At 42.0% G+C, this 9,929-nt stretch overlaps 1 protein-coding gene across 1 annotated transcript in view; it reads left to right on the plus strand.

The window, feature by feature from the left end:
• LOC101639599 (olfactory receptor 7A10-like) overlaps positions 1-7,133 on the plus strand; it is a 9,086-nt gene extending 1,953 nt beyond the window's left edge. Inside the window, exon 2 of the mRNA XM_004715545.2 lies at positions 6,170-7,133. Coding sequence (XP_004715602.1) covers positions 6,195-7,133 — 939 coding nt within the window. The 5' untranslated portion in view covers positions 6,170-6,194. The remainder of the gene's footprint in view (positions 1-6,169) is intronic.
• The last annotated feature ends 2,796 nt before the right edge of the window (positions 7,134-9,929 follow it).

The following is a 9,929-nucleotide window of genomic DNA, read 5'->3' on the forward strand; positions in this document are numbered from 1 at the left end:
TGTACTATATTTGAGACTACAGAATTGTGGCTAATTTCTGAATTTAATGAATGTCAGTCCAGTGTTTCAAGAAAGGGAATTCTATGAACCTGTTTGCATTGTGGGAGAAAAAAAATATCTCTGGGCCCCATGAGTTGGCCCTGCTGGAGGCAGGCTAGGGCTTGCTTACACAAAGAATGGGAGTGGCGTCATGGTACAGGAATGGAAATAGCTGAGGGACAGGATGCATGAAGGAAGACCCAGGATTTATGAAATCCTTGCTCAGACGTGGGAAACCAGGATTCCAAACCAGGGATGTTAGTCAACTTCAGGAGTCTGTTGTCAGTGTTGGGGATCTGCAAATGCTGGCTGTGTAGTTACACGTGAGTAAGGATGCCTTCGGCAGGCCAGCAGATAATTTGTTCTTTACAAAGTCAACACACCCAAGCACCATGAACACAGTGTCAAATGCTTGGATTCTCTCCTCTTGGTTTGGTCCTCTTCTCGATGATGGGTTTCCCTGCTCTCAGGAGGGGAACCAGAGCATCATCCCCTATGCTACTTGGTGAAATAGGAGATTGTTTCTTAGAAGACCCTAGCAGGTAACTTCACCTCTACGGACTTCAATATTTAGCATGCAAGGTCAAGAAATAGATGCAATCAGGGCGATTTTCAACCACGGCAGTGTTCACATTGTGGAACAGGTAATTCGGTGTTGCTGTGGGATAACTGGGGTGTGTGCAATACCCTGTAGCATGTCAAGCAGCATCCCTGATCTCTACTCCCCTGGGCTGCCCTTGCCCTTGTCCGGACAACCAATAATGTCTCTGAGTATTGGCAAGTTTCTTCTGAAGGGCAGTGCTTGAAAAATCAGTGTTACAAATGGCCTTCAGACATTTCCTACTCACTTTCAATTACTCTAAAGTCGTGACACACGCTGAGGACACTGCAACCATGAGCGTCCCGAGTAACAAAAGAGCAGTTGCTTTGCCATCCACAGCCTCCGACTTTGCTTCCGAGTGGTACCCTGCTTCTACCTCCTCAGACCAATCAGAAGATGGAAGGTTTCGAAGCAGCTTCCGCCTATGCTTTCAGAAGCATCCTTTGTTATTGTGTTACCGTTCTCATCATGAATGTTGTAGAGCAACTATGAACGTTGATTTCGGGGATACGCTCATATCCATTTAGCAGCATTGAAAAGCAGGGAACAGCTTTGGCCATTCAGTAGAACTGAGTTACCACCACCACTGCATCCATCTACAGCTGTGTGCTTGAAGGCTAGGTTAGTTTTCTACTGCTTCAGAATAAATGATGAGATTCGTTGATTTGTGCATCACAAATTCATTGTCTTACCGATCTGAAGGCCAGAAGTCCGAGGTCAGTTTTCCTGGGCTAAAAGACTAAGTGTCGTGTCTTGTCGGCAGGGTTGATTTCTTCTGGAGGCTCTAGGAGAGAATCTGCTTTCTTGATTTTCTAATTACTGAAGAGAACTAAAAGGACCCCTGGTGGCATTGTGACTTGGGCGCTGGGCTCCTAACAGCAAGGTCAGTGGTTCAAACCCCACTAACAGCTCAGTTTCAGGCAAGAAAGATAAGGCTCTCTGCTTCCACAAAGATTTATCTTCTCAACAAACCCTCTTAGGGTCCCTATTAGAATCAACTCAGTGGCAGTTGATTTGGCTTTGGTTTTGGAGGCTGTGTGGTGGTGTAGTGGGTTAAGTGCTTGCTAACCACAAAGGGATGGTTCGTATCCACCAGGTGCTTTCTGGGAGGAAGATGAGGCTATTATTCTCATAAACATTTAGTCTCAGAAACTCCAAGGGGCGGTCTACTCTGTCCTCCAGGGTCACTATGAGTCAGAATGGATTTGTTGGCAGAGGCTTTTTGTGTTGTTATGTTTTGGAGGCTGCCTGCCTTCCTTGGGCCATGAGCTCTTACGCTCTTCAATCTACCTTTGGAGGGAACCCTGGTAGTGTAGTGGATTATTCACTGAGCTGCTCACAATCTACCTTTGGTTTCTGCCATCGCCATCACCTTGCCTTTGCTTCCGTTGTTTGATCTCCTGCTTCTCTCTTACATGAAACCTGATGATTGCCTTGGTCCTACCTGGATAATTCAGACTACTCAACTCAACTTATGCTCAAAGACAGTTGATGGATTCTGGTAGTGTGATTATATAGGGACCTCTCTTTCTTAGTAGTGAAGCTTGTTAACAGAAACTCCTTGCTAGGCAGGCTTCTCAGATACTTTCAGACCTAAGTACCCAATAGGTAAAGAGATGCCCTCATTTTTTTCCAACCCTTTTTTCATCTGTTAATCCAATGTGCTTTTAATGCCCAAGGTAGTATGTCTGACATCTTCATCAGACAAACCGCCCCCGGCTATTCCTTTCAAAGAGTTTATAACCTTTCTTAGAATCCTTCATTGGTGTGTATATATCACATACAAACCCTTCGGGGAGAATAATTTCCTAATTCTCGTCTGCTTTGATTCCATCTCTTGCCTCTCATTGTCCACAAGTGCTGGAGAGTTTTCTCCTTCCCCAAACTCAGACTCATTGCAGTTGAGTTTGGGTCAACCCAAAGGGACTCCATGGGCCTCATGGAGCCTGAATTACATTCCATAGTTTTTTCACCGTGGTAACCTGATGGGTATAGAGTTCAGAACAAAGACCTGTGGTGCTGCTGGGTGGATTTGAATGATCAACCTTTTGGTTAATACCCAACCATGAACCACTTATGCTACCTTAGAATCTAGAAACCTCTTTAGGCTGCTGCTAATTGGAAAGCTGCATATCATCACAGCTTCTCAAGCTTATCTATACATTGGTACAGATAAGCGCTCTCCACACACGGAATCCAGAACAGATAAACCCCTCAGGAACAGTAATGGGAGTAGTGATACCATGAGGATAGGGGGAAGGTTTGGGGGGAAGGGGGAGAAAGGGGGAACTGATTCCAATAATCAACGTATAACTCACGCCCTCTCAGGGGGACAAACAACAGAAATGTGGGTGAATGGAGACAGCGGACAGTCTAAGATGAAAATTTTATAATTTATCAAGGGTTCACCTCATTAAATCCTGAATGCAAAACACAGCTTTTACACTGTATTCATTATAAAAAGTTCTCACACATACAAGCATTTCTAAGAAATGCATAGTTTGCTAATGATTTACTGAAGGAGACAGAGGAAAGTGTTTCTCCTCAAGGGTCTGAAAAGTCCCCACAATGATCATTCATTTCCCCAAACCCCCTCGGGGCTTTGTTTTACCCTCTTCAGCCTCCCCATCTACCATCTTGTATCTTATTTTATTACTCCTCGGAAGTGCTCCAATCTTTCTGCATTCTCATTCAGAGGAATCTAGGCAAGGTTGTACTACACAATAATGAAGGTAAACATGGGATTACCTATCTTTCCTGACCACTCTGTAGTGAATAATTTAACATATTTTTATCACCACAACAAAGATTCTGCTTTTAGGTATGGCTGGCATCTACCTCTCGACCAACCTGACAGCACCTTTCTACAGAATCAAAGCTTCTTTTCAATTCACAATCCCTGACTGGGACAGAGTATCCAGGAAACAAGGTAAGCATGAGCTTATCTTGCTTATTGGTTAATCTACCTCGGAATGTAAGGCTTTTCCAATGTTATATTAATTGATTGTGTATGCCAACTATCCTATTGATTTCAAATAAGTGATAGGCCATTTTTCTAAAGGTGAAGATATTGATCTGTCGTCAGCTCAACTTAAAAAAGAAAGCAGGACTCTGTAGATCAGGTCTTCCTACAAAATGCAACAAAACCAGTTGTTGTGCACTCACTTATGACGCGTGTCAACCTCATCCTCCCTAAAGACAGTGGGAAATGAAAAGAAATGTTTCTAATGATTTTTGTCATGCTACAGTTGTTGATTTTGTGAAGTCAGATAATTGTTGGGTTTCTTAAAGATTAACCATGGAGCATCAAGTCAGCTCTGGAGTGTACTGTACCACCCCAAATTTGACAACATCCAAAGCTGTCAAATTCTCTCCCAAATTGTTCTATCATCCTTAGGTCTGATTATTTCCCTCAAATATCTCACATCTCTCCTTAAAACTTATGTCTCTTGACAAAGCTGGCTAAAGGACCTCATCTTGACTGAAATCCTGGAGGTACTTTTTTTTTAAATATATATATCTTCACATGGTCTAGAAAAGTAAACACAGTTCTAGGGTTTACACTCCCCATTCAACCCCCTTCTAAGAGACTTTTGCCTGACTTTCCAACTGCCGTAGAATTTTAAAACTCCAGATCCTCACAGTATCATTTGCTACTGCCTCTGGCTTTATTTCCCACTTTCTAATAGCTCTCTTCAATAATTGCTTCTGAGGCTTGCCTGCCACCACTCTCTGGTACTAATTACTACGCTCATGGTCAAGAAAAGCTTTCAGAGAGAGCCAGAGCATGTACACTACCACAGATAAGAGCTCGAAAAACAGGGAATCAGGACAGATAAACCCTCAGGACCAATAATAAGAGTAGTGACCAGGAAGGTAAGGGGAAGGTGTGGGGAGAAAGGGGAAACTGATCACAATGATCAACATATAACCCTCTTTGATATATGACCCCCTCCCAGGGGGGCGGACAACAGAAAAATGGGTGAAGGGAGATAGCGGTCAGTGTAAGACATAAAATACATGTATGTATGTATATATATAAATTATCAAGGGTTCATGGGGGGGAGGAGGGGATGAGTTGATACCAAGTGTTCAAGTAGAAAGAAAATGTTTTGAAAATGATGATGGCAACATATGGACAAATGTTCTTGACACAAATGATAGATGTATGGGTTGTGACAAGAGTTGTAAGAGCCCCCAATAAAATGATTTTAAAAAAGAAAGAACAATTTCAAAAAAAGAACATAAGAAGATATCTTGAGTTTATTTAACTTCTCATTTCTAATAGTAAAGTAAGGAAAAGAAGGTGTGAGTCATCAGGCATGAAGTCACGTACATTGGGAGTAATTCACCCACATCCTTTTGTTATCTCTCCTCTCTGTATTCTCTTTCTTCCCACCTCCGTCATCACTTTTCTCTACTGGTTGACAATTTTCTTTATTATATTATCATTTCATGAAATACAGTAATTGAACTTTGTGAGCAACTGATGGTATTAATGAATTAAGCCACCTGGGATTTGTTTGGTAGAGTAAAAAAAAAGTCCTATTGTCTTAAAAAAACCATTTTTAATCCTATTTTTGAAATTGATTTCTTTATTATAAACACTTATTATCAAACGTTAGGAAACTGTGGAAATACAGCACATTAAGAGTCATATCTAAGATCAACATTGGAAGAAAATATTTTATTCATAGGTGCTGTAGCATCCACCATTCTAAGCAAAACTGTGTACACATATAACTCAACCCACTGTCATGGAGTCGATTCTGACTCAGCATTTCCAAGGCTGTACATTTTCTGATGCTGCAAATTTTAGAGGGGTGGAAAGTCTTCTTTTTCACCCCCCTGTGGAGCAGCTAGGGGGTTTGAACTATACACCTATGGTTAGTGGTCCAACACTTACCTGACAGCACCACCGGGGCTCTTATGTCTACATATAGTATCTGTTATTTTTCTCAACCTTATGTTAATAAGCATGGAAGTCTAGTTCCAACTGACATCTGTATGACCATAAAACATTTGAAGGTCAGTAAAATTTTCAAAACTATTTGATTTAATAGGAAAATATATTTTCTGACCTTCAAAAGCATTTAGAAGCGTGCCCACTAAAATTAGGAACACGTATAGTATTTTTAGGATAAATTTTATTATAGCTCTTGAGCTAAGCATAATGAAAATGTCTAACAATCTTCTGGGTGTGGCTGATGTTGGTTAGTCTGTGGAGCAAGGAGTTAGATGATTCTATCTCAGAGATATGCATGCAGAAAAGATTGGTTTGGTGAGTCAGGTTATGAATGGGGATAAGTTTAAGTTTGATAACTTGGAAGGGGGTGCAGTGGTGGGAACAATAGCTGCATCTTTAGTCCTCTGAATAGTAAGCTGAACCTGATCCTTTGACAAAAGACAGACTTTTATGGGTAAAATACATTACTTGTATTTATGTATTTTAGGTGAGAACTCTCATTTGTAGTAGTGCTGCTGGTGGAAGATGCCCATGTGTTTGTAAAATATTGTCCTTCTTATTTGCTTTCTTGACAGTCACACCAGCTACATGGAACCAGAAAATCACACACAGATTTCAGAATTTATTCTCCTAGGACTCTCTGATGAAGAGGAACTACAGTCTTTCCTTCTGCTGCTGTTCCTGTCCATGTACCTCGTCGCTGTCATTGGGAACACGCTCATCATTTTGGCCACTGTCACGGACTCCCATCTCCATACCCCCATGTACTTCTTCCTTTCCAATCTGTCCTTCATAGACATCTGCTTTATGTCCACCACAGTTCCCAAGATGCTGCTGAACATCCACACCCAGAACAAAGCCATCACCTATCAAGGCTGTCTCACCCAAATGTATTTCTTCATCCTTTTTGCAGAACTGGATATTTTTCTTCTTTTTATAATGGCCTATGACCGGTTTGTGGCCATCTGTCACCCCCTGCACTACACAGTCATCATGAATCCCAGACTCTGTGGCTTGTTGCTGTTGGTGTCCTGGATATTGAGTGTCCTGGACTCTCTGCTCCGTGGCCTCCTGGTGTTGCGACTGTCCTTCTGTACCAACTTAGAGATCCCTCACTTCTTCTGTGAGATCAATCAGGTTATTCGACTCGCCTGTTCGGACCCCCTCCTCAATGTCATCGAGATGTATATTGCAACTGGGGTGATGGGCGTGATTCCCCTCACTGGCATCCTATTTTCTTATTCTCGAATCATTTCTTCCATTCTGAAAATTACATCAGCCAGGGGGAAGTATAAAGCATTTTCCACGTGTGGGTCTCACCTTTCTGTTGTTTCCCTGTTTTATGGTACGGGACTTGGGGTCTACCTCAGCTCTGCCAGTACCCAAAATCCCAGAGCTGGTGCAATAGCTTCCGTGATGTACACCATAGTCACACCCATGCTGAATCCCTTTATCTACAGCCTGAGGAACCAGGACATAAAAGGAGCACTAAAAAGTTTTGTTGGCATTGCCACTTTACATGAGTGACAAAGATATTTGTCTTGGGTCTGGATAAGAGTCTCTGTGTAGTTGGGAACCAAACTGGCATTTAGACATGATGATTTTTGTATTAAAAATGCTTCTGCATCTTCAGATATTTCTTATCTTTTATGCCTTTTCTTTCCTAAAACTATGAGCAGTATTTAAAAATATACTGTCTTCAAATACTTTCTTTTTCATGACTTAGTTATCTAGTGCTGCAATAACAGAAATACCACAAGTAGATGGCTTTAATGAAAAAGTTGATTGTCTAACAGCGTGGATGCTAGATACTCATATTCAGGATGCTGCTTCTAGGAGAAAATTTTTTCCCCCCACTGTTGACTTCCACTTTAGGAGGAAGTTCTCTGCCCTCTTTCAACATCCATGGGCCCAGCATTCCTTGGAGTTTTCCATGTGTCTTGAAGTCAGTCTTCTCCAGATTCTGGGAGGGACCCTGGATCCAAAGAATGCATTCTGCTACTGGCTCTTTTTTCTAGGTGGTAGTCAAGTCCTGCTACTCTGCTGGCTTTTCTCTCTTGTTAGATAAAAGGTGCTGAAGGCCTAGGCCCCAAGGAAGCTTCCTTTCAATGGATGGGCTGTTTACAGCAGATCTTATCACATCTTGGAATTTCCTTAGTTCTCATCCTGGAAGTAATGATATCAGATCACACAATCAGGATGGCTATAACCAACTGGGTGGCACCTAACAACAACAACAAATGGCACTGGCCAACACATCCTTTGGTGCCTCAAGCACTAAGCTTGTTTCTGGGTATATTTGACCTGCTGATTCAAAAAATGTCACCAGGAAGAAAGCAGATGAAGCCCGGCTATCAAAAGATATAGTCTAGGGTCTTAATGACTGCAATAAAAACCCATTCCTCGCTTGTAGCCCAGACGCTCACCAGCTGCAATGATTCATCTTGACACTAGGACATCTCCCTTTTCCTACATGAAAGCAATAAAAGCTTTCAAATGGACAAAACTTTAGCACACGCTCTAACTCTGAGGTTCCACCTGGCTTGCCAGAGATAGGTCCTCATCTATAGCTCCAGTTTCTTGTTCCCTGGTTCTCCGGTGCAGCCTCTTGTGTGTTCCTGCGTGCTGTGATTTCCTCTCTGGGATCAGAGGTGCTAAATTCTATTTCTTTTCAGGCTTTCTTGTTTATGGCTCACTTCTTCAGGTGACACTTGACAGACCATCCATGATGCCCACAGAGCTCCTTTGCATGATCCTTAAGACATACATAGTTAATCATGAAGATTTGAGCTAGTTCATTCTCTGTATTATTTTTCAAAGGTCCCATTGACTGATGCCATTTCCTGTCTCTTATAGAACTTTGTATCTTGGTCTGTCTCCTCCACTAACCTCAAAGCTCCATTAGGAAGGAGGAGCAATGTCTTTTACATCACTCTATGCCCTCTACTATAATATGCCGGGAGCATAGTAAGTTGTTCTTGAAATCCTTGTTTGAAAACAAGCCTTTAAGACCTCAAATACTATTCTTTTTGATAGCCGCTGGCTGTTTTGAACTGTTGACCTTATGGTTAGCACTCCAAAGTGCAATCACTCCATCACCAGGGCTCTTTTATTTCTTCTAAGAAAAAGGAAAATTGGACTGTTAAGTAGAGAATACCATAAACACCACGCTCCCATCTTATCAAGGTAACAACACTGAAGGTGTCACCCCAACCACCTCAGCAAAAGTCTCAGCATTAATCGAGTTGGCTTTGTGCAGCTCACAGGCTCACTGCTGAAACAATGACTATGCCAGGGTTCTCTACCTGAGTCAACTGTCTATCCTTAGAGCCGGGGAGTGAGGTCAATATTATTTGAATTATTTGGACCGGCATAAAGGAAAGACAACATTTCACAGGAAGCTCACACTATCACCACTGAATGAAGGGAGTGGCGAGGGGTGTGTGTGAAAGAAAAGCACGGTACAGACCACTTCATCAACCCTATGGAGAAGGTACTCTTATATCCTCAACCTCATGAGAGGACTTTGAGGCTGACAGAGGTGATATCATGTGACAAGAAGACGCATGACTGGTGCATGAAAGATCAAGGATTGACCCTTTGAAACGCTACACCACTCGACCTTCTTGACAATCACCACCTTAGGCAATAGGGTATAATAGTAATCGAGCCCTCTTCGTGGCCGACTTGTCTCACTGTCCTTTATCATATGAAAAGTTAGCCGGGTGGTGACTTTTTCTCTAACCTTGATCAAAATTACAAAAGTAAAACCCTCTAGGAAACAAAGTCCAATAAACGGAGATCATTCCTAGACTAGCACCATGGTCCCTTCTGCTTAATTACATGTTCAACAACACATTGGGGCTGTGGTGATGTAATTTGCTCCTGATTTCAATAATAACATGAAACAAAAATGTCCTAAGCATTTAAGGGCCCCTTAACCATGGCACCCTATAGCAATCCTTTAGGGGTAGAACTATCCCTGTGGGTTTCCAAGACTGTAAATCTTTATGGGAGTATAAAGATTCATCTTTCTCCTGTGGAGCAGCTGGTAGTTTTGAACTGCCTATGTTGTGGTTAGCAGTTCAACATGTAATCCACTCGCTATGTGTCAGAATTTCCTTGATGGCAGTGATCTTGGAGTTTTGAAAAATCATGGCACTTAAAAAAATGTTTTACCCACTAAGGAGGTGGGCAAAGGACCTGAACAGAAGTTTCACAGGGGCAGAAATCTGAATGGCCAATAAACATATCAGAAAATGTTCCCAATCATTAACCATAAGAGAAATGCAAATTAAAACAATTACAAGATACCATCTAGCA

The sequence above is a fragment of the Echinops telfairi genome, unplaced genomic scaffold (assembly GCF_000313985.2).
Source record: "Echinops telfairi isolate 266 unplaced genomic scaffold, ASM31398v2 ScPeMD7_30;HRSCAF=105, whole genome shotgun sequence".
NCBI lineage: Eukaryota > Metazoa > Chordata > Mammalia > Afrosoricida > Tenrecidae > Echinops > Echinops telfairi.